Source organism: Cotesia glomerata, linkage group LG4, assembly GCF_020080835.1.
Source record: "Cotesia glomerata isolate CgM1 linkage group LG4, MPM_Cglom_v2.3, whole genome shotgun sequence".
Lineage (NCBI taxonomy): Eukaryota > Metazoa > Arthropoda > Insecta > Hymenoptera > Braconidae > Cotesia > Cotesia glomerata.
In genome coordinates, this window is record NC_058161.1 from 774528 (window position 1) to 801826 (window position 27299).

The following is a 27299-nucleotide window of genomic DNA, read 5'->3' on the forward strand; positions in this document are numbered from 1 at the left end:
GTGGATGTGTGTATGAGCAGACTCTGATATTATATCAAGGTTGTTATTATTTTCTACCACCAGCGCAACTTCTTCAGCTTCTTTTTGCATCTTACTCCCACTGTCTTGAGCAAGAGCTCGGAGGCTTCCACCGTCATTATGATCCATACACCTTTGCAACTGCACACGTGTTGCCGAAGGGTCTCCGATTCTCCGCCTCCCCTTTATTATCCGGCTCACCTCTACTCGTGCTTCCGGATATACTCATACAAATGAGAATTCTCAAGCGACCAAAAACAAGACATATATGTATAACACACTGATTTAGCTCCTACTCTCTATCATACGATAGAGGTGCTGGCCAAAAACGAGCTCTTCCTATCCCATTTTTTCTTCCTTCCTTCCTCCCTTTTTCTTCAGGGCCTTTTTTTTCTTTTTATTACACACGCATGCCTTTTTTTACCCAATTAAATTAAGAAAATGCGTCTGGCCATCTGCCATTAGTTTTACCACAAATCCATTCCAATAATGAACTTATTTTAAGACTCTACAGAGTTTTCTTTGAATTTAATCTCTTGATTCCATTCTCTCTAGTACATTTATAGAAGGATTTGTTTATATTTAATAACCTTTATTAACTGTTAATAAATTATTTTTTAACATTGTAGGATTCAATAAATATTTAATAAATTATCTATTAAATAATATTTATTAACAGTTAATAAGTAATTTATTAAGTACAATTTATTAACTGTTAATAAATATTTATTAATGGTCAATGAATATTTTTTAACTGTTAACAAATATTTATTTAAAATAAAAAGCAAAAATACCAATTTTCTTTTGACACTTGTGAACTATAAAGAAACAAAAATTTTGCTTTATTAAATAATAAATTTTGTTAAATTGCACTGTACTTTCTTAAATATTGACGTTTTTAAAGATATAAGCTTATTCTGATGTTAGGCTCATCAAGAGCTTTTATTTGAGTACCCACATGCATTTTTCATATATTTTTCATATATAAGGTAAAAGCCCCAATAGATGATCACGTACCAGTATATGATCACTCCATGTATTTGTACATCTATATTCACAAATATAGGTATACAAATACATGGAGTGATCATATACTGGTACATGATCATCTATTGGGGCTTTACCTTACATATATATTTATATATATCATATATTTTAAAAATATAAGCTCATCCCGATGTTACACTCATCAAGAGCTTTCATTTGAGTACCCACATGCATTTTTGATATATTTTTCATATTTACATATATGTCATATATATAAATATATAAAATATATGAAAAATTGATGTGGGTACTCAAATGAAAGGTCTCGATGAGTGTAACATCGGGATGAGCTTATATCTTTAAAAATAACAATTGTTCACGAGATATGAGGTCATTTCTTAATTATTGACATTTTTTAAGATATAAACTCATCCCGATGTTACACTCATCAAGAGCTTTCATTCAAGTACCCACATGACATTTTTTATATATTTTATATATATGGTATTTGTGAAATATATAAAATATATGAAATATTGATGTGGGTACTCAAATGAAAGGTCTTGATGAGTGTAACATCGAGATGAGGTTATATCTTTAAAAACGTCAATAGTTAAGAAAGTACAGTGCAATTTAACAAAAGTCAAATATTAATATTTGTCAATTATTAATAAATACTTATTAACTATTAATAAATATACTTTTCTCCAAAATAAATATCTATTGAATGTTAAAAAATATTTATTAAAATTTAATAAATTAAATAATTGTCTTTAAATAAATTAAATTATTAATAGTTAATATATCCTTCTATCAGTGTATTATTAGTCTTTTAAACAAAAAAAAAACCACTCACTTTATTAAGTGCTCTATTGATAGTTTGCCCGAACACGGAAACAGTGCCTACAGTGATGAAAAATATTAAGTGCTTCTTAAATTCGACCTATATAAATGTATTATATTATTTTATGTACATACAATAAATGTATAAGTAAAAGCTCCTCCGGAGGAAGTTATTTTTTGCAGCGGAGAGCAGCAGCTGCACTCGATCTTAAGTTGGTATAATAATTTACAGTGCAATAGTTGTTTCCACTTCCATGTTTATGGTAATATTATTTAGAAAAAAAAAACAATTATAAATAATTAGTATAAATAAAAATAAAAAGACTAATTTTTAAACCCATTGTTTAAGACTTCCTCACAGAGCTGTTGTTTGGATCAACGTACTTATTAATTGTATATACTTACTAAACAAAAGATGATAATGAAGCTCGTGGATAAATAAGACGCGTGCGGCACGCGTATCCCCACTTCTCCACACACATCTCACAGTTTTCATTGTTAATTTATTTCTTCTGCAATTTGCAACAGATGGAAGTACCTTTTTTAAATTCTAATCAATTGAATAAACTTGTAAATAATCTTCAACTATAATTCTGTATCACGTTTTCGCTTACAAAAATTATCATTCAAAAAAAATAATTTTTATTTTAAGCAACTACTCACATTTAAAGTCACGTTCTTGAATAGTTATTTTATAAATTAAATATTAATAATAAAATTAATATAATGAGCGGAGAAAATTCCCGCGAATATATTCCTGCAAGTGAACAATTGTGAGTATATATGTAACAGTGTCGTGTGTGGTTGATGCAAAAAGACTTACGCAAAGCATGAATGGATGACTCGATGAAAGAGAGAGCATAAGTCGCGTGACGTCCTCACGTGTCTCGTGCTTGACCTCGATCAAACTCTATGTACTCTCACAATTGCATTACAATTTTATTTTTTTATATTATAAAATATATATAACAATGTCCTATTATTTGTGACAATTAAATAGATTAAGATTTTAGGGGTAACGAGCCGTTGGTTGTCACTCGATATTACATATTAATTTTAAAAACTATGTTTATTATGAAAACACGAGCGACGTGTGCCGGAAGTGGTTCCATATGCCCCCAAGTAAGTCTGACCTGTTGAACCACCTCGCCACCGGAAGGACTTTTTGTCCTCGTCCGTAGATTTTTTTTTTTAGGACAAAAATAAAAACAATAACAATCTAGTTGTTTTCTTTGCTGCAATTAAAAATCTAATAGGATTTGTTTATATTTAATAAGCTTTATTAAATGTTAATAAATTATTTTTTAATATAATAGGATTTAATAAATATTTATTAACATTTAATAGATTATTTATTAAATACGATTTATTAAATGTTAATAAATATTTATTAATGATTAATGAATATTTGTTAACTGTTAACAAATATTTATTTAAAATAAAAAGCAAAAATAGCAATTTTCTTTTGACACTTGTGAACTATAAATAAACAAAAATTTTGCTTTATTAAATTATGAATTTTGTTAAATTGCACTGTATTTTCTTAACTATTGAAGTTTTTAAAGATATAAGCTCATCCCGATGTTACACTCATCAAGAGCTTTCATTTGAGTACCCACATGTATTTTTCATATATTTTTCATATATACATATATATATAATATATATAAATATATGAAAAATTGATGTGGGTACTCAAATGAAAGGTCTTGATGAGAGTAACATCGGAATGAGCTTATATCTTTAAAAATGTCAATAGTTTACAAGATACAAGGTCATTTCTTAATTATTGACATTTTTCAAGATATAAACTCATTTTAATGTTACACTCATCAAGAGCTTTCATTTGAGTACCCACATGCATTTTTGATATATTTTTCATATATACATATATATAAATATATGAAAAACTGATGTGGGTACTCAAATGAAAGGTCTTGATGAGTGTAACATTAAAATGAGTTTATATCTTGAAAAATGTCAATAGTTCACAAGATACAAGGTCATTTCTTAATTATGTATCCTAGAGACAAAATTCTTTTTATTCTCATAATATAGATAATTTTTTTCTATAAACAATCTTCATATCGTATGAAATTGCAATTGAAACAAATTCACTCAATAAAATATTTATTAACTATTAATAAATGTACTTTCCTCTCAAATAAATATCTGTTGAATATTAAAAAATATTCATTAAAATCAAATAATTGTCTTCAAATAAATAAAACAATAAATAAATAATTAAAATAAATCCTTCTATCAATGCATAAATATTAAAATGCAGATTGCGTTGTAATAAATTTATCGGTACAAATTAAAGTATGCAAATACCTGAGCATTTGCTACGAACTAATGATGTCATTTAAAAATGCAAATCTATAAATTATAATTTATAATTAATGATCATTCAAACACGAGTTCAATTAGCGATCCAGTTTGTATACGTAATACCTGCAAATAAAAAGAACGTGACGTCATTTAGCGACGCGTGCCTCGGACACATAAAGCCGATCACAATTATTGTGTCCCTATCGACAGGATCAAGTAATTCCCTTCTCAAAATTGCAAAGGAGGAGCTTCAGACTCCAAAATAAAAATACAATACAAAATAAATCTAGATAATCTATAATTTTTCTGTTAAACAATAAATATTCTAGCTGGTGATGCGCATGCACACGTCCTGCATAGCGTATTTACACCCAAATAAAATACCCATACCTTGATCCATGGCTATCTATTATATATATTATATATACTATGTACCCATATATAGATCAGAAGCATACAAGTTTCCGTGGTTGAGCGATAGGCAGCGATAGGGTGGTTGACGCGTGCAGCCGGCCTGCAGCTGCCTCCCTTGAATCTCCCCTACTATATTTGTGTTCCCTTGCTCCACCTCTCGCTCACTTTGCCATGCCACTGCAGCATACCACCATACCAGGCAATGGCTCCCAGTGTGTTTACGTTCCAAGTAAAGTAAGTCTGTGTGGATTCTACCCCAACTTACCTTCTTTTTCGGGCTTGCAGCTCACCCGCTCTCTCCCTCTCTCTCCGCTCTCCAACCCGGAGGATCATATAGACGGTGTCCTTTAGGGCCCAGAGACCACCATTATAAGTAGGGGTGCCGGTCGACTGATACCTCCAGTCGAGGGTTGATCTCAGTTGCTCTCACTTAATCTTAGCCCAACTGTTTTCAAAGCAACGCGCCCTTTTTATAAAATTTATTTTATTTATTATCACCACGTGTATTTTATTTATTATTATCAGTGCAAGTGACAATTGGAATTATTAATAATTGTGAAAATTAAGTTAGTCGACATCTAAGAAATTTAAGAATATTTTTTTTTATTAAAAAAAAAAATTTTCATTTATGAAAAACTTTAAAAACTATAAGTGCATTTTTTAATTATTATTTAATAAATTAAAAATAATCAAAAACGTCGGCTAACTTTAGTGCAGTTAATAAAATAAAATAAAATTACTTACATTAATTTAAATAATAATTATTTATATTAAAAAAGTGCATGTGTTATCATATGAGTTGAAGATCTTGGTGCAGTGCTTTCAATGGAGGATATTAGTGTCTGGTGGTAACCAAGTGTGGCGTTAGTGAAAACGATCTTGCTTTAAGAAGAACTACAAACAAGAATAAGAAGAAATAATATATAAAAATTAAATAATTTTTTCGGCTGTAATTTTCCCGTTGGAATTTAAAAAAAAAAAAAAAGTTTTAAAATAAAGTGATTTAAATAAAATAAAATTAAACTTACCTATACTTTATATCTGGTGAGTTGAATCCTTGACTCTTTCAACTTACCCCCACCACTGAGGAGAAGTAACTGTCGGCTTGGAGAGGGGAAATAGGGGAAGCTCAGAGAGTCATCTTGTTACACCGGTACGCCAGTTGAAATCAACAGAGTGTGCCACCACAGTGTGCCAGTAAGCGATCCATCGTCGACGGAAGACGATGCTCTGCTCTCTACCGGGAACTTCCTTGTCTGTCATATTTTTTACCCAGTGATAAATAAATAAACAAAATAAATATTTATATTAAAATTAATTATTATTGATAGTATTATAAATAATAAATTAATTAATTATTATTTTGTGAAAGTGAGTGTTTTTGTTAAACATTTAAAAAGAATTTTTTTGTTGACTGGTGGCATGGATTAATGGAATACAACTGTGTACTTGTGTTGTGTTGATTACAAACAGTGCCCTGCTAAGTGAATAATAATAATAATTATTTTTTTTTTGTAATAATATTAAAAAATAGTGGAGATTATTTTGTTGGGAAGAAATTGGAGAAAGAGCGCCTATGGCTGTGCATAGAATAATTAAAAAAATTACCTCGAGTAGGTAACAGCTAGTTGACGAATTTAGTATCGTAAACATCGGAGACGGCTCTGAATAACTAGAGCTTTTGACACAACATGTGGACGACGATGCTAGTGTGGACGGTCGCGGTAGTGCTTTTGCCGTCACCTCGTACAGTAAGTTTTACATTTTATTTTATTATTTTGTTTTTTTTTTTTTTTTAATTTGCTCAGATGGTTGTTGTTAAATTAAATAACTTGAAATTACCGATAGCCATCGGAAGCATGTACATGACATCACCAGAAATATACCGATAGTCCAACAAATTAAATTAGTGGCTTTAAAATACTATTGCTGTTCGTCGAATTCTTCATCCGGTTGTTAAATTCTTTGGTTTTAATTTATTTTAATTTTTTCTTTAATATTCATATTTGGTTTTAACTTTCTAGTTAAGAAATTAAAGTTGGAATTTTTTAATTATTTATGAAAATTTATTTAATAATTTTTGTAACAAATTAGAGCAAAAAAATTTTTTAAAAATTGTTATTTAGAAATTAAAAAAAATTAAAAATGCAATTTTTTTAAATAAAATTAAAAAGGGAATTTTTTAATTATTTATGAAAATTAATTTAGCAGATATTTAATAATTTTTGTGAAATAAATTATAGCAAACAAAATTTTTTTTTAAAATTGACATTTAGAAAATAAAAAAAATTAAAAATGCAATTTTTTAAAATAATTTATTTTTTTAAATAAAATTGAAAGGGAAATTTTTAAATTATTTATAAAAATTAATTTAGCAGATATTTAATAATTTTTGTAAATATAGCAAAAAAATTGACATTTAAAAATTAAAAATGCAATTTTTTTAAATAATTTATTTTTTTAAATAAAATTAAAAGGGAAATTTTAAAATTATTTATAAAAATTAATTTAGCAGAAATTTAATAATTTCAATAATTTTTGTAACAAATTATAGCAAAAAAATTAAAAAAAAAAAATTGATATTTAGAAATTAAAAATGCAATTTTTTAAAATAATTTTTTGGAAATAATTTATATTTTTTTTTAAATAAAATTTAATATAATTATTTTAAAATATTAAAGAAGAAATAAAAAAAAAATTTTTAAAATTAAAATAATTAAAAATTATAATTTGTTGGTGCGTTAGCTACTTGGCAGGAGATGGATAAAAAAAAATTGCATGTATATAAAAACATATATGGTTGTTATAGGGGAGAGATAGCACGTGCGGCAATCGTGTCACATCGTGTCGACTCCCGTCGTGTAAAAATTCCTAAGGATTCTCTGGAAGAGCATAGCCATCTTATGTTAGTCTTCTAGCTTGGTCTTTAATAAAATAAAGTTAAATACATACTGTACGCTTAATAATCTGTGTGATATAATGTATGCCTGCAGATGACGAAGGCGGATGAGAGTCGAACAAGATCGTACACGTTTTAGTTGACATATGATGTCATGTGTAATATGTAAATGCTTTATAAATAAGCCCCACTAATAAAACAAAAAAAAAATAAATAAATAAATAAAAAATTATTATCCAAACAAATACTGACTCTGGTGTTAATTTTCAGGTGCATGCTTCGGGGGTGTTTGAGCTGAGACTCAAGTCCTTCATCAACGAGTACGGGAAAGACAACACGGGGAAATGCTGCTCGGGAATGACTTCCAAGACCAGCAACGAGTGCATTGGAACCTGTCAGACCAGGTTCAGGATTTGTTTGAAGCAGTACCAGGCGAAGATCGACACCACGACGCCCTGTACTTACGGGGACGAGGTGACACCCGTTCTCGGGGGCAATGTTGTTAATCTCAGCCCTGATGTCTCTACTCCCAGAGGCTTCACCAACCCCATTAGATTTTTCTTCAATTTTTCCTGGCCGGTAAGTTATAATAAATATTTTTTATTATTATTATTAAAAATATGAGGTGTACTTAAAAAAAAAACCGGCTTCTAACATGAAAATTAAGTTAACTGACATCTAAAAACTTTCAGAAATTTTTTTATTGAAAAATTATTACAAAAAAAAGGAAATAAGAAATTTCACTTGTTAAAAACTTGAAAAACTATCAGTGCAATTATTTTAAAAATATTTTTTAGTTTTTATTTAATAAATAAATATAATTAAAAAATTGAAAATGTCGGCTAACTTTAGTATTATTAATAATAATTTTTTATTTTGTTTAATCTATTAAATAAGAACTAAAAAAAATTTTTTTTAATTGCACTTACAGTTTTATTAAAATTTGATTTGTAATGATTTTTTCAATAAAAAAAATTCTAAAAATTTTTTTATTAAAAAAATTACTCCAAAAAAAAAAAATTTTACCTGTAAAAAGTTTAAAGAAACTACACGTGCAATTTTTTAAAAATATTTTTTGTACTAATTAAATTATTAAAAAATTAAAAACGTCGGCTAGATTCTGTATCATGCTTCTGACAATAAATTTTGATCAAGTGCTTGTACAGGAGTTTAGAGTGTTGTAAAAAAGAGAGCAGATGGTGATGTAAGAGCGAGATAATACCAAGCTAAAAAGCTCTGGGTCTATTGTTGTCGGTGTATTGTCCCTCGAGATACCGAACCTGCAAGAGACATGCATATGGCGACTTATCGTATCATCTCTAGTACTCACTCTCGATATTCTATCTAATAGTGAGCGGTACAACTAGTATAGTCCCAGAAGTAATATAAAGTATTTTAGTGAAACTTAGATCTGGGCATCCTGTCCCTCATCCGCTTGATCCGCTCGAGTGTCTACTCTTGATGTTATAGTTAAAACGCAAACTCCCAGAGCTGGAGTTTAATTTACCAACATATGGCGTCTGCTCACCGGCTAGAATTTTATTTTTTTATTTTAGATATTTGACTAAAAAATAACTTACCGATTTAAGAATGCAAAATAATAAAATGCTTTTTTTTTTTTTTTAAGTAAAGAAGCTCCTGAAATCTTGTCTTGGCTCTTTAATTAAATTTAATAATTAAATGTGACATATTAATTTTTTTTGGAGCTTGAATTGTGAAGTTAATTCTGAAAAAAAAAATTAGGTAGTAATTGAGTGTGAGATGTAAGATAAAAGTATTATATGTAGCGAGGGTGTACTGGGTCCCAACAATCTAATGGATAAATAGCTACCGCTCTCAGTAGAGATTGTTTGGCATAAATTACTCTTTATGTTAAATTAATACAAACGTGGCCAAAGTAGTCTCTAGTCACGTGTACTGTTTGTATGTATGTGTGAATTTTTAGCTATTTATTACTCCATATAAATAATGAAAATTAAATTAGCTATTTGAAAATTTTTATAATTTATTTTATTAAAAATTAAAACAAAAATTTTCACATGTAGAAAATTTTAAAAATTATACTTGGAATTTCTTAAAAATAGTTTTTTAATTAATAAAAAAAATTAAAAATTGTTGTGTCGGTTAACTTAATTTTCATTAAAAATTAAATTAGCCATCTAAAAATTTTTAGAATTTTTTTTTATTAAATAAATTATTACAAAACAGTAAAAAAAATTTTAATTAGTAAAAAACTTGAAAAACTGTGAGTGCAATTTAAAAAAAAAAATCTTTAGTTCTAATTTAATAATTAAAAAATTAAAAACGTCGGCTAACTTTAGTGTTATATTTAAATGAAAATTAAATTAGCTATCTAAAAATTTTTAGAATAGTTTTTTAATAAAGAAATTATTAAAAAATAATTTTCATTTGTAAAAAACTTGAAAAACTGTAAGTGCAATTTTTAAAAAAATCTTTAGTTCTAATTTAATAATTAAAAAAAAATTAAAAACGTCGGCTAACTTTAGTGTTGTGTATAAATATATGTGTTATGTAAATAAAGCTTAGTAGACACAGACACATGACATAAAAATGAATAGACTTGTGATTTAATAACAGAGAGTTGATGGTGTGTGTATGTGTGTCTAACTAATAGTACTAGCAATAGTAAGGATAGTATAGAGATATAACGATAATAAAGTATAAATAGCGATTGAATTAGCTGGCGCCTTGTTATGTTAGCTATTGAGTATTATATGGAGTATATATAAATATAATCGGCATGAGATAGTTTGATGGTGATGGTACTGATGGTATATAATACCTGTTTTAGCGTTAATCGCGGAGTATAGATCTGATGAGCCATTTGGTATTTTGTTGGTTGGTTCTTTGGTGGTTGTTGTTTCCTCGGGACTACGACTGTGTCCAAGATGATTAATAAGTACAAATACATACTCGTATGGTTGAGATTGCATCGACTACAATTTGCCTGTATTGTGTGTACAATATTAAGGATAATGTGTGAGTGTGCTATGCGTGAAAGAAGAGATGAGAGACATGAAAGAAGAACAAGACAAGTGTGTGCTGTTGGTGTTGGTGTAGGTATGTCGGATTGCCTTAGCACAACTCGTGGGAACCGACTCCCGAGTGAGCTGCGCCCCGTCTCGCCTTCTCGTATTCTCTCTCTCCTGGGTCAATTCATTCTGGCTGGCTCTTTCTCCAGCCGTTCTCTCTGGCTTGCTCACTTGCTCTCGCCAAAGACCAAAGATACCTTGGCTCCAACTTTATAGCTCCTTCTTTCTCGTACATCTGTCAGACAAAGAGCATTGTTGTATGAGTGTGTGAGATTTATATATAGATGTATATGTGATCATTCTCAACTTAAAGTTTAACAAACTTAGTTTGGAGTATGTTGTAGAGAGCATTCAGTATATAGTATATAGTATAGCCCACATTGTTCCCCCGAGCTCAAGTGCTCGAGGTTTTAGTTTGTTGGAATACGTTTTTTGTCAAACTCAATACCGATTCCTCAGTAATAACGGTGGCATTTGTCTCCTCGGTAATTTATCTCCACCTACTTTTTATTTACGACAAAACCACCAGCCTAGTCGATACTATACAGTCTTACTAAGTGTGCAAATACCTTAAAGTTGCACTAAATCTTGCTAAAAATTTATTTTATGTTATTTCTTCTTTTGGATCTGAAAAAATAAATTATTATTTAAAAAGCATTTCTTCCTTTTTTTAAAATTTTTATTATTACCGTTATTATTATATTTTATTAATTAGCTTTATCTTCAGTTTCATTAGTTACTTAAATTAATTAATTATAGTATAGAAAATTTTATTTTAATAATAATAAAATTTCAGACAAAAATTGTCATTATTATTATTGTTATTTTGATATAAAAAAATTTTTAATAAAAGTAATAATAAAAATAATAAAATTTCAAGGCAAAAATTATTATTATTATTATTTTGTTAATTAGCTTTTTCTTTAGTTTCATTAGTTACTTAAATTAATTAATTATAGTATAGAAAATTTTATTTTAATAATAACAATAATAATAATAAAATTTCAAACAAAAATTGCCACTATTATTATTATTATTATTATTTATTAACATATGCCAAGGCACCGGCCGTATGGCAACTTACATAATTTTATTATTTTATTATGTGTACATTTTAATATTATAATTGTTTCTTAATAATATCTTATCTCAAAATTAATTTATAAATTAAAAATTAAAAAAAGAGACCATAATAAATTTATCCATCAGATTTAACATAATCTATTCTTATTTAAAGTCTAGATTTAATAAGTAATCATAAATTTGATTTTTTAAAGATATTTATTGACATAATTAAATTTGTACCTCAGTTCTTGTAATTGCCTTATAATTAAATGTATTATACATTTACAATTCCTCGCGAGTTTTGGTTAATTGCATCAGATATTATTTGTTATAAATTTATATAATTTTAACATGTTTAGATATTAGGTAAAAAATTTTTATTAAAAAACCTAAATAAATATAAATTATGCCTATTTCTTCTTGCTATACCGGCACTTATATTTATTCGCTACAATTATCATGCATGTTTCTCCAGATTAATATCTATATGCATATATAATATATAACATATGATACCGACATCACGAAACTAATTTATTTAAATATTTATTTGGTTCTCACCGGTGAGAAATTTATTATTTAAGCGAATATATAAACTAACGGGGTTATGTGTACATATACTTGGGATTTTAATAACCAAACGGATAATTAATTTTACGCTGCGTAATGACACTAATAATGATAATAATAATTAGAGTAGAGTAGAGTAGTCAAGTCTGGTACATAAAATATATTTTTTAAAAGTGTAACCCTTTAAAAATTGTATCGTAATTTTGTGTAACACGTGTGGCAAGTAAGCACGCGTCACTTTTTCCCCCTCGTGTCATGATTTATCGCCTGCTGTGTGTGTGTCTCGCTATTGTTATTACTAAGCACATTTATACCTCTGCTCTACTCTACTCTGGAAGTTCACTAAAGGAAGGATAATAATTCCTTGCATGTTTCTTTTTCCCTTAAACGATATCACTGTCGTTGACATCAGCTGCTAATTTATTGAGTTCAAGACCGTTTAAAGACTGTCTGCAACAAAATTACCACTAGTATTAATATTTAAATATACACTTACAATAATAATAATAGTAGTAAATTTTTATTTTCCAGGGAACATTCTCGCTGATAATCGAGGCGTACCATGACGCCAACAACGCGACTCATTCCTCTGGTAAGTTTTCTAAAAAAGTTTCCTACTATTTATTAGAAAAGTCTGGAGTTTTAAGAGTAAAAAAAAAAATATTTTAACTTTAAAGAGGACAATAAATATATGAATGACGCCTGGTATGGGCATAAAAAAAACCTCTACAAAGTGAATGAATAAGGACGAAAACGTGTGGGCGCAAACACTGTGCTAGTGTTTCCTTCCTGTGTAACCTTATAGTATCTACCAGTGAGTAGGTAACACAAAACCCAAGTGTACGAAATCCTACATGATTCTTGTATTAACACTGCTGTAACCACCTTTTTTCCTTTTCCTCTCTGTAGACAACAATAACTATAATATTAATTTTTTATCTTGACACCTGAAAAATATAAAAAATTAATTAATTTAAACTACTAACCTTGAAGTCACTATGTGAATAATGAATTTTGTAAAATTGCACTGTACTTTCTTAAATATTGACATTTTTCAAGATATAAACTCATTTTAATATTACACTCATCAAGAGTTTTCATTTGAGTACTCACATGCCTTTTTGATATATTTTTCATATATAAATATATATAATATATATAAATATATGAAAAATTGATGTGGGTACTCAAATGAAAGGTCTCAATGAGTACAACATCGCGATGAGCTTATATCTTTAAAAATCTCAATATTTCACAAGATACAAGGACATTTCTCAATTATATATCTAGAGATGGAGAATTTTCGAATGCAGTCTAAATACTTATCACAATCCTGGAAAAAAAAAAAAAAAAAAAAAAACTTATTCTTATCTTCTCAATAATATAAATTATTAAAAAAAAAAAAAATTACTTCTCATGAAAGAAGATATCCATAAAAATATTTGTCAGTTAAAAAATAACCTGGCGTACCCCAATAACAATGAAGCAACTCGGTTTACGATTAAATTTCCATGTTCTGTTGAGAGTTCTCCCTAGCTTCCGTAAAAATGTATTGGAGGTTTTATATCCAAGTATTTTTTTTTTATTTAAAATATTTAGTGTTCTTTCTTCTGGGCCTGGTGTAAGACGGGATGAATACTCGAGAGTGAAGCGGACGTAAAAATCCAGCACGCAATATTTCCCGGTCGAAACGAGGGCTTTATTGCCGGGCTTACAGCTCGGATGCTGTTGCTTCCTTTCTCACAATCGTTGAGCCCCCTCTTCTCCTTCTTATCCAGCCGAGCTCCATTCGCGTTCATTCTTGTTATTTTCTACCTGCCTCGCCTACTACACCTGCCAACCCCGAAATTTTGTTCTTATTTTATCGCTCGAATTAATACGATACTATATATACACATATAAGAGTATCGCCACACTACACGCGATTATATTATACACTCTCCCATAATTTTAAAATCTTTTAAAACATACACCTAAATTTGAATACATCGCTATCACATCGACTAGTTGTAAATTCACATCCTCCGTCTACAATCTTAAATCTTTGATCTTAAATCCAACTTTTACGAGTCTTACATCTTCACCTTTAACAAAACAATAAAATAAAATAAAAAAAATAAAGCAAGTTTAATATTTTTATAAATAAAAAAATTTTCCATGATTGGCGTCTGATTGGTGATAGAATTGACGGTTGCGGGGCGTGAGAGCGATCCGAATCAAGTAGTCCAGACGCTAGTTTGAGTGGCTGGAATAACCATCAGCATCAGCATCGCCAAGAGTAAGCCCAACAAGCCGAGATGATTTTAGTAGTGTGTAGTAGCCGGGTATCCACAAAACCGCCACTTGCCTTCTGGGAAGACGCGCGCGTAGCGTTCGAGATACTATACTACAACACGAGAAAATGACTTTAAGTATCTTTGGGCACGCCATCCATCCCTCTTTCACTTATTTTCAGACTACTGAGACAAGCTATTCCCTTCCCCCTAAACTAAACGTCAGACCATTTCGACCAAAGCACTTCACTGCTCAGCAAATATTTTTTATTTCATTTTATTTATTTTTTATCTAACTCCAAGGTATACATTACCCAGCTTTTACTTTTCACGGTACATGCATAACGGGTTAGTTTTATTTTTTATTTAATAATATTACTTTATTACTAAATATACTCCATATTGGAGTTAGCTCCAGTAAGAGATAAACAACAAAACAACCTCTAACCGGGATAAAAGACCTTAAGTAGGGAAAAAAGGGCCAGCTTGTATTGACTCGGTGCAGTACTTATCTCACACCAAAATATACATGGACTTTCTTTCTACCGGATGCACAGCAATAGCGGACGAGCGTCCGGTCTCTGTGCTGCTGCTGCTGCTGCTGTTTTTGATAATGATTATGGTGATGATGGTCATGTTTTCTCGCAAACTCCAGACTGTCCAGACTGAAAAATAAATTTCATCAGCATAAACTTTAGCAGTAAAGACTTAGATACTAATGAAATTTTTTTGTTACAGAAAAAGTCCTCATATCGAGGTTGACGACCCAGAGATGGGTCGACGTCGGGACAGACTGGCTCGAGGATGTGCACACAAGCGCCCATGCGCGAATGGTCTACGAGTACAGAGTCATCTGCAGCACCAACTACTACGGCAAGGGATGCGAAAATATCTGCACAGCTCACGACGACATTTTTGGACACTACACCTGTAGTTCTACTGGAAAGAAAGTCTGTCTCTCGGGATGGAAGGGCGAATACTGCAACACCCGTTAGTATTATTCACTATTATATACCTTCTCCAATCATTCTACTGCTTGGTTCTCATTGTTCGTCGCTCGTTACGCGACAATGTCCGGTCTAGTTGTCCTGTTGCGCAACCCCTCAAGTAATCACAATCATAATAAATTATTCCCTTGGCAATTATCTGAAAAGAAAAATTTTTTTTTTATTTATTTATACTGATAAAAAAATTAACTTGACTCAAGAGCCAGAATTTTGAACCAATAATACTATTTTGAAGAAAATTATTTTCTTCAATCAAGAAAATAAATTCTTAAATTAAGAAATTATTCTATGAAAATTAATTTAGCAGATATTTTATAATTTTTTTAATAAATAAATTGTGAAAAAAAATTGACATTTAGAAAATTAAATAAAATAAAAAATACAATTTTTTAGAAATAATTTTTTGGAGCAAATTTATTTATTAAAAAATTTAAAAATGGTCAAGCGACTGCTAACTTTAATGTCATAATTATTTTTGGTCTAAAAATTCTTGACTCAAGAAAATCATTTTCTTAAAAATATTATTCTTGGTTCAAGATTTTGGTTCTTGAGTTGAGTAAATTTTTTAATCAGTGAAAATGCCAATTAGCAATATATACATCCATGAGAATAGAATAAAAAAAGAAAAAATATATAATTGCACGACTCATAATGCGAAGCATCAACTATTTTTATTATTATAGTCTTTTTGGTTTACGGAATTAAGATATTTTGCACGCTATTGTCATGATAATTTAATTGAAATTAATTTGACACTTTTTAAAAATTCATTTAGTGCATTAGAAACGGAAAAAAACATCAAAATAGATCAAAAAATTTTTCTGTTCAAGTTTGAAACTCCAGAAACACTATAATTTGCAAAAAAATGCATTAATTGAGTCAATTTTTTTTTTTTTTTAATTCTTTGAAAGAATTTTAGGTCACCAAATGCAAATGGCTAGGTGATTCAGTGTCATTTATTTATTTATTTATTAAAAAAATAATTAATTTACTTCAATTAACTTGATTAGTTTCTTGTCCACATTTATCAAGGATTCATAAGTAATAGAAAAATTAGCGAAAAATCAACCGTTATAACTTGAATAGCTCCAAAAAAAATGATAACAATACATTGGATAATAAATTTGATGAATAGTTAGGGTTGAAGCTCCAGGATTATTTAACCCCGATGAATTACAAGCAGTAAAATATATTTTATTGTACTATTAGTCGTAATAAGTCCGCGTTGTCTGGAATCCTCCGGCGATTACGACTGGAATAAGTCAAAGGGGTGAATTATTTCGGGGGTTGATAATTTTATCTTTGCTTTTCTTCTCAGTCTACACTATACACATACATTGTATAGTGTATAGTGTGGTGTAGTGGCAATGAAGGCATAGAGAGTTAGAGGACAAGGCAGCTGCAGTGCGGCCCAGGGCTGCCCTCGACAGCTGCCTCGTCGGGTACCTCGTTGGGTGCTTTAACCGACAGCTGCTCGAGACTTGGCCATCTACTTCTCTTTCTCTCACATCCATATCCATATCCATACACATAGACATTAATTTTAATGGGTTTTCCTTTTTTCTTGGACATTGACTCGCGACATACCTGACGCTTCCTGACCTTCTTGTGCCTTTCCACACAAAACTTGTCCAAAAACAGGTAAAACGTTCCAACCAAATGGATAATAGAGAAGAATAAAAGTACCTACTATATTGTACATACCTATGCTACAACAATGTAGCTTTTTTTGTCATGTTCCTTTTCACGTGCAAGTCCTTTGACTGGACTGAGCTCACGTTTTATTTTATTTTATTTTATTTTATTTTATTTTATTCCATTATACAATTCGAACTATACTACCAACGGAGAAAGCCGGCGAAAAATATAAATCGATAAGGCCGTTACACCATCATAAAGGTGGAGCTTTTCCTCACCTTAAAAATAAAGAAAAAAAAAACACAATTACTTTCTGCGAAATTATAAACAAATGTCTGCAATAAAAGGGAAGAATATAAAATTAAAAAAAAAAAAGAAGAAATGATAAAGGCAATAATAATAATAAAAATAAAATAGTCAGTGGGGGCGGAAGAATGAAGAAAGAATAAAGAAATATGGAGGTTCTTGTCGTAAATTCTTTTCTTGATTCTCATTTTTTATTTGTCTCTCACAAGCAATGTCGGGGTACATACACACTCTGGACTGAGGCACGGCTTTAGCGGCTTTAGCGTTTCCTCAGACTCTTACTGGCTGGTATCAGGATCGAGGAATCCCTGGGATTCGGCCATTCCTTTCGCAGCCTTTCGGCGTGGATATATATGCGCCGCGGAGCACACAGACTATAAATACCAAACGTTGGTTATTCGCGGGCAACCGTAAGACGACAAGGAGACAAGAAGAAGAAGAAGAAGAAGAAGAAGAAGAAGAAGCTAAAGCTGAAGTTAAAAGAAGAAATAAAAAAATAATGAAACTATTTAATGGTTAGTTAGAATAAGAGTCTGCGTTGATGACAGGATCTATAGAAAAGTATCACCAGGCTTTACTTAGTCTGTTGTCTGGTTTTATGTGCTGTATGTGTACTGGTATGGCCAAGGTCGGGTGGCAAACGACAAGGAGAAGCGATGACCCAGCGGTAAAGTACATCCAAGATCTCAGCAACCCCCATTTAAGACCAAATGTTATCGTGACTGGACTCGTGGCTGGTAAACCGATCCTCCGTGGTACTCTGGTGGATAAAATACCAAAGCTGTACTGATATTATATCCCGCTTAGCTTACCTTACAGGTATACGGAGTTGAGAGCAGAGTTGAGGATACCAGTATGTACGCCGATTAACAAAAGTTCACAATGTACAGTCTGCAGTCCATTCTCCATCAGTGATTCTCCGTTAAAATACCTCGGTTACTTTTCTTCAGCTTCATATCCATATCCATACACATCTACATATTACATACTTCATACTTTATACATACTGCATACTGCATACTACATATTACATACTGTATACATGTATGCTCCTTTTTCCTTTTACCCAGACGTTACGCTGCTGAATGCTTATTGCTTACTACCATCGACTGGTTATGGCCACCAGCCAAATCCTCTATCAACGTACTTTACAATTTTTCCTCTTTTTAGTTCCGGATTTTTGGTCTATTGATTTCTTCCTAAAAATTGTTGTAATATATTAGCATAAAATTTTACTCAATTTAATAAATTAAATCTGAAATAATTCGGCCCAATTGACAGGATTAATTCAATTAAATAAGTCTAATTTTTTATACTCAACGGATTCCATCTGTTGTTTTTAAAATAGAGTTATTATAAAAAGGTACCCCAATAATTTCCGACTCCCTCGTTATGAAAACAGTAAATAAAAACAACTATCAACCTTAACTTCCGTGACTTGTGAATTATAAATAAATAAAATTTTGCTTTATTAAATAATGACTTTTGTTAAATTGCACTGTAATTTCTTAACTATTGACATTTTTCAAGATATAAACTCATTTTAATGTTACACTCATCAAGAGCTTTCATTTAAGTATCCACATCAATTTTTCATATATTTATATATATATATATATATATATATATATATATATATATATATATATATATATATATATATATTACATATATGTATATATGAATAATATATCAAAAATTCATGTGGGTACTCAAATGAAAAGTCTTGATGAGTGTAACACCGGGATGAGCTTATATCTTTAAAAATGTCAATATTTTACAAGATAAAAGGTCATTTTTTAATTATTTTTGTCAAATTGCACTGTAATTTCTTAATTATTGACATTTTTCAAGATATAAACTCATTTTAACATTACACTCATCAAGAGCTTTCATTTGAGTACTCACATGCCTTTTTGATATATTTTTCATATATAAATATATATAATATACATAAATATATGAAAAATTGATGTGGGTACTCAAATGAAAGGTCTTGATGAGTATAACACCGAGATGAGCTTATATCTTTAAAAATGTTAATAGTTCACAAGATACAAGGTAATTTCTTAATTATGTATATCTAGATTTTATCATATAATTACACTAGCCACAAAATTTTGCTTAATCTCTTAATAATATAAACGCGTAATGGGTAGTAATTTAAAATTTTAAAGGACACTTACTTATCAGCATAAAAAAAAACTTTAATGAGCGAATACGTAACCTTTGAATTTTTTGTTACAGCACAGTGCCTGCCCGGATGTAACGAACAACATGGACACTGTAATCGACCCAACGAATGCACGTAAGTATAATAAATAAATATATTTAAAAGTTCATTTGAATATGTATTTTTTTGGTCTGTTTAAAATTAAAATATAAAAAAAAAAGAGAGTTAGTAGATGTATCTAGATTACAGAGATTATAGAGATGCGGTGAAAGGCGTCGCTATAAATTGCAGTACAAAATAGTAAATAATAATAAAGTAGTTAGTTAAGTCGGGTGGGATAATAAAAGTATAAGTTTATTGGATGTACCGAGGAGCCGAGATGCCTAGCCGAGGTTTTGCGTTAACTCGATCATTTAATTAGTGTGTCCGGGGTTAATTGTCACTAATAAGTTAATATGGGGATCGGGACAATAAACAACCAGCAGCAGAAAAGCAGAAGCTGGAGATAGAGATAGAGATAGAGAGTTGGAGTTGAAACAATGACCGAGGAAAAAGTAATGCGGAAGCGGAGACGAGCCCCTGGCGTTTCGCGGAACAAGTACCTACGTGCCGTAAATTCGTCGTTCGTTTAACCTTTATAAATGTGTGATGTTGGTATGTGTAAGCCGGAGAACATACCGCGGTACCGTGAGAGCGCACTGTGTTGTACGTATACTCTACTCACACAATCTACACATATTCATACTCATACTCATACTGGGATTGGTCTCCATTCGAATTACGTGAAAGAATCGCGTCGGACAACAGTCACGATTTTTATTTCGGAGTATGCTGTCGTAGACAACAGACGCGACACAATCCGACAGCCTCTGGTTCAACCTGTGGGAGTTGAATACTGATTATCATACTCATTATTGTATGCACGGGGTGCCGATTATTTACGACATACCTTTCCTGACAAATTCGACGACTTTTACTATCTTTATTTGTACCAGATGCCTAAATCAATCTTCATTCGGGTCTCTTTTTTTTAGACTCAGACTTTCTTCTTCTTCTTCTGCTTCTAATTCATTTTTTTTTTTTTTTTTTTTTAATTATTTCTTCAATAACCTATCAAACTTTTTAGCAATTTAAATTCATTTTTTTCTTTAAAATTAATTGATGAACAATTTAATTATTTAAAAAATTTGACATGTTTTTAAACAAAAACTATAATTGAAATTTTTTTTAATTCTAATTTATTTATTAGACATTTAATAATTTTTTAAACAATTAAATTATCACAAAGTAAATTTTTAAAAAAATTTGACATGTTTTTAAACAAAAACTATAATTAAAATCTTTTTAATACTAATTTATTTATTAAAGACATTTAATAATTTTTAATAAAAATTTTTTAAACAATTAAATTATTACCAAGTAAATTTTTAAAAAAATTTGACATGTTTTTAAACAAAAACTATAATTAAAATCTTTTTAATACTAATTTATTTATTAAAGAAATTTAATAATTTTTAATACAAATTATTTATTTATTTAAACGCTACTTGGCAATTATATAGAATAGTTGCATATATTAGTGTAAAGTGATATGAAAAACCAATATCTACATAAAAAACTTGGAATCCACATAAACAAATTAAAAAAAAAAAAAAAAGGAATAGTTACTATTGATACCATTTTAAGCAAAAAAAAATTTTTTCAAGTTTTTTACATGTCAAATTTTTTCTTTTAATATTTTTTACTAAAAAAAAATTATAAAAATTTTCAAATTGCTAATTTAATTTTCATATTAAATAAATACCAATAATTTCTTCTTAACTTGTTCTTAAATTAAAACAAAAACAATATTTAAAATTTTCTTTAAATATCTTCTTAATTTCAATTCATTTAATAATTTTCGTTTAATTAACTCGGCAATTATCCAGAATAGTTACATATAATAGTGTAAAATGATATAAAGAACCAATATCTACATAAAAGAACTTGGACTCTACATAAACAAATTAAAAAAAAAGGAATAGTTACTATTGATACCATTATAAGTAATAAAAAAAAAAAATTTCAAGTTTTTTTACAAGTCAAATTTTTTCTTTCAATATTTTCCATTGAAAAAAAATTTTCAAATTGCTTATTTAATTTTTATATTAAATAAATACCAATAATTTCTTCTTATATTAAAAAAAAACTTAAAGTTTTTAAACAAAAACAATATTTAAAATTTTCTTTAAATATCTTTAACAGGCGAGACCATCTTTTTCTCGCTTTGCTCTCACGGAGTTCAACGGAACTATCTCTGTCGCACTCCCAACAGCAGAGCAATTGCAGTTTCGATTGGTTTCATGAAACGAATGAAATTTTTGAAAAAAACGCTTTGTGGTGAAATAGTTTATTAAATTATCTATTATCTCTAAAAAGGTTTTTTCAAAATTTCCATTCGTTTCGCTAAGCCGATTGAAACTGCAATCACTGGTCTCGGCTGTTAATTTTAATAGAAATTACATGTAAAATTTTTTCTTTTAATATTTTTCAATGAAAAAAATAATAAAAATTTTCAAAATGCTAATTTAATTTTCATATTAAATAAATATCAATAATTTCTTCTTAACTTGTTCTTATATTTAAAAAAAAAAAAACATGTTTTTAAACAAAAACTATAATTAAAATTTTTTAATACTAATTTATTTATTAAAGACATTAAATAATTTTTAATAAAAATTACATGTAAAATTTTTAATATTTTTCAATGAAAAAAAATAATAAAAATTTTCAATTGTCTAATTTAATATTTACATTAAATAATTTCTTCTTTATAAAAAATTAGCCTCAAAAAAACTCAGAAAACTCAGCAATAAATTATTACCCTAAAAAAAAATGGATTAATTAGATTTAAAAAGGAGTATAGGTTAGAATATAACTATGACAGCGATTGCAGTTGCTGAATCGTTGTTGCAGTGGTCTTTAGCCAACACCATCTCGATCTCTTTGGTCGAAATCCATGTAGTAGGTGATATGAAGCGGTGAGTTGGTGTTGGAGTGCGGGTAGGCCGCGCTTGCGCAGCACTACAGCCGCGTGACGGGCCCGTAACCTTTCCTTGACCCGCATACTGAGCGGCTGTACCGTGGCTCGAACCATGGCTCGAACCGTGGGAACACTACTCCTCGACTACTCATCCCTCCCCTTGCCTCTCTCCACCACGGTGTTCGTCTGGCATCACTCTGCACTCTCTACTGCTCTCTACTCCTCCATATCCCAATCCCAATCCAGCCGCCTGCTGCTGTATTATATGTGTTGCTGCCGTAGCTGCTGCCGTACCAGCTACTCACCTCTTTTCCTCTCCTCTTCTCGCTTCCTCGAGTCTTTCATCTCCTACAACGAAACCTCATACTCAAACTCAAACTCGGTACCTACAACTACAACTACAACTACAACTACAACTACTTACTTTATTATTCCATACCAACTTAGCGAGTCGCCAACCTAAGCTCAGCTTCTTCTTCTTCTCTCAAGACTTTACAAGGACTTTTACATAGTAGTGTAAGAATCCCATCACAGCCAAATAATTCTATGGATACTCAAGGTGGTGTGGATTGTCGAGTCTGTCCGCAATGGCCGACCACCACATCCTCTTCCAGCTCTCCCACCCTTAATAAACTCCAAAAGTTCCTTATATTTCCATACCTAACCTCTATTCTTCCTTCCGTTCTTTAATTTCCTTTATTTCTTCCCTTTTTATTATTTTTTCACATTTTATCTTAAATTACAGAAGAAATTTTTTTATGGATCCTTTAAAAAAAAATTCTACTTGGGAAAATTAAGAAAAAAACTTATTAGGGAAAATTTTTAAAATTGACAGCTGTTAATTAACTTCAGATCATAACCTAAAATTACATTGAAGTTAACTGACATTAGAATTTTTTTTTATTACATGTTATAACAATAAAATTGTTATAAAAAAATTCCACATGTGAAAATTTTAAAAAAATTATTAGTAATAATTTTTTTAAGTATTTTTTTATTGTAATTTTTTTAAATTGACAGCTGTTAACTAACTTCAGATTATAACCTAAAATGACACTTAAATTAACTGACATAAAAAATGATTCTTGTAATTTTGAACCAACAAAATTATAAATAAAAAAATTCCAAATGTGAAAATTAAAGAAAAATTATCGGTGAAAATTTTAAAAATTTTTTTCTTGTAATTTGTTGTAAAAATTTTAAAAATTGACAGCTGTTAACTAACTTCAGGTCATAATCTAAAATAACACTGAAGTTAACTAACATTAAAAATTTTTTTATAATTGTTTACCAATAGAATCACTATAAAAAAAAAATTAAAGTGTGAAAATTGAAAAAAAAAATTATTATTGTTTTCATTAAAGTTGATTAATTATAAAAATTGATAAAATTGACAGTTTTCAGCTAACTTCAGTATCATAACCTAAAAAAAAAGTTTTTTAAATCAGACCAAAAAACTACAATACAAAATTCCTCTAGATTATGATTATAGTTGATTATAATTGACGGTTGATTAATCTTGCAGGTGTAATCCCGGCTGGACAGGAGCGTTTTGCGACGAGTGCGTGCGCTACCCAGGTTGTATCCACGGAACCTGCCAGCAGCCATGGAAGTGTGACTGCAAGGAAGGCTGGGGCGGATTATTCTGTAACCAAGATCTAAACTACTGCACAAATCACAAGCCCTGCCTAAACGGTGGCACCTGCTTCAACACAGGCCAAGGTTCCTACACCTGCTCGTGCGCGCGTGGATTCACAGGTACAGAGTGCCAGACATCTCTCTCCGACTGTCACTCGCAACCGTGCATGAACGGCGGAGTCTGTACAATGACAGGCAACGCCACCAAGAACTACCAATGCACATGTCCGCCATTTTACCGCGGGCGCCATTGCGAGTTAAGCTCTCGTTCTTGCAAAGAATCCCCCTGCAAGCACGGCGGCACTTGCGTCGACGACTCCAAGGGGTATACCTGCCAGTGTCCTCCAGGATACACGGGTCCAGACTGCGACACCAAGATCAACGAGTGTTCTCCGAACCCTTGCGTAAACGGCGGAACCTGTTCCGAGACACCGAACAGCTATCAGTGCACCTGCCCGACTGGCTTCACAGGTCAGCGCTGCGAGGTTAACGTCGACGATTGCCAGGGCGACCCGTGTCTCAACGGCGGCACCTGCATCGACATGGTCAATCGGTTCCGCTGCCAGTGCGTTCCAGGGTTCGTCGGGCTGCTGTGCCAAGACAAGGTTGACTACTGCCTAGCCAAGCCTTGCGCCAATGGCGGGAAGTGCATTACCGGAACCAACGACTACAAGTGCATCTGCAAGCCTGGCTTCGCCGGGAAGGACTGCAGTGTTGACGTCGACGAGTGCAGCAGCGCGCCCTGCCGGAACGGCGGAACCTGCGAGAACAGAGTCAATGGATTCTTCTGCGAGTGCAAGTCCGGGTTCCGTGGTGACACTTGCAGCGAACCTGACACTGGGCTTCTTGTTCCAAGGCCTTCAACTTCTATCAGCAGGAACTCTGGTGTTCCTCCGCCCTCTGGTGCCAGTTACTGGTCAGGAAACCTCTCGCGGCCGTCCGCTGAAGCTCGGGACGCCGGCCTGACCACGGAACACGTGGTAGTGATCGCTACTTTATCAACCGCAGTTCCCGCGTTTGTTCTCGTGGCGGCGCTGGCTGTCATGTGCATGAAGCGCCGCCAGAAAAGGGAACAGGCGCGGGCAGACGAAGAAGCTCGGCTGCAGAACGAACGGAACGCTGTTCACAGCAGCTTGAGCAAGCGCGCCAACGGCAATTCCAACTCGGGAGTCAATATGGTTGGGCACCAGCCGGGGTTAATTGGCGTTCCCAATGGTCATAGTTCTATTAGTATCAACGGAGGTGGCAGCAGTGTCTGTTCTCTCGGCGCCGGGGATTCCCACATGATTAAGAACACCTGGACTGCCAGCAAGAGCATCAACAATGCCAGTATCACTAGGGATGATCTGGACTCGTCTTTCCAGACAGATGGCGGGTTGGATATCACTTGTGGGTACAAACCCGAGCCGATTTTGTCCGACCCGGGAAGGTCGAGGACGCCCAAGCAGCTCAACACCGAGGCGGCTGCGCATCGTGCTTCTCATCATTTTCAGAAAGACAAAGACATTAGTGTTGTTGGTGTGTTGGAGGGCAAGAGGACGTCGATGTTCTCCAGTGCGTCGGATTCTTGTTGCAACGCGGAGGCCGCTTTGCTAAAAAGGCCCGCGATACAAGACAGTGCGGGTGGGGGAGGATGTGGTGGTGCTTCTGATGGTAGTTGCGGTGTCTACGTTATCGACGATCATTATAGACATGACACGACACTAGCGGCGACTCTCGCTACTGAAGTTTAGTCCTCTATAAATATTAGTTAGCGCCCAGTGACAAGCGTTTTATTTTCACTTGGGAAAATCAGAGACTTTTAAATATTTTTTTTTATATAAATAATTATTATTTTTTATATTTTCTTTTTTCACTGTCGCTGATAGTCTTCCGGGTCTCTTATAATTTGTTTTTTTTTTTTTTTTTTTTTTTTTTTTAACACGCTAACCAACGAGATATAACTGGATTATATCGTGTGTTTATTTTTGATCTATACATATTATTTTTATTAATTATTAAATAGGGATAATAAAATATAAAGAAATGTAATGAGAGATCTAAGTGGATTTTTAGCGACACTGAGATTAATTAAGTGAGAAATGCTGTGTTGTTGCCCACCGCATTTAAAGATCCTCAGCCTCCCACCTTAATGTATTTGATAATAGTAATAATAATTATTATTATTTAAATGCTAAATGTTAACAACAACAGACACCATCACCGGCTATTATTTTGTAAATAATTTATTTATTATTATTATTATTGTTATTATTATGCATATAATATTATAACTTTATAAACTCTATCGGTGTTACATCAACTACACGTGATGTCGATATTGTTATTATTATTATGATTATTATTATTACTATTATTATTATCATTATTTGTGTATCGCATTATCATTTTTCCAGTAATTTAGATTGCGTGAGAGTTATTTGCAATCCGATTGATGATTGTATGTGATATAATGATAATAATAATAGTAATAATGAATGTACTTGTACATGCGAAATAATTTATGTAAATATCTTTAATTCAACGTATTGTAAAAATTATTGTCCGGATTAATTGACTATTTATTTGTAACTCTGACTATTGGCATGACATATTTATATTTATATTTATATTTATACATATATATATATATATATCCACGGAAAAAACAAGATGATACTGGATATCATCCCAGATTATACTCATTGTAATCTAGATTATATTAATTGTAATCTGGATTATACTAGCTACTATCTGAGATTTTTTTTTTTTCACTTTATTATACTGAGTGAAAAAAAATTTTATATTAAATTATAATGATTATAATCCAGATTATAATGAGTGTAATCTAGATTTTTTTTTAGCTACTATCTAAAATTTTTTTTCACCATAGATATCAGTGAGTATAATCTGGGATGATATTGTAGAGATTTAGGGATTATTTTTTGGATTTATTTATAAAATCATAAAATGAAATTGAAATGCTAAATTGACTATTTATATATTATTTGTCCTGTTGAGGAAGAATGGCTAAAGAAAAAAAGAATTTGTGAATACTGCTATGCGGTAAATACTCCCGTGTA

General features: G+C 31.1%; 1 protein-coding gene across 1 annotated transcript; it reads left to right on the forward strand.

The window, feature by feature from the left end:
- Positions 1–5939: 5939 nt before the first annotated feature.
- LOC123263041 (neurogenic locus protein delta) lies at positions 5940–26887 on the forward strand. The gene is made up of 6 exons (XM_044725564.1): positions 5940–6344; positions 7763–8071; positions 12712–12772; positions 15192–15443; positions 19652–19712; positions 24125–26887. Exons 1-6 carry the CDS (start codon positions 6285–6287, stop codon positions 25968–25970), a joined length of 2589 nt encoding a protein of 862 aa, XP_044581499.1. The 5' UTR covers positions 5940–6284; the 3' UTR covers positions 25971–26887.
- Positions 26888–27299: the final 412 nt, after the last annotated feature.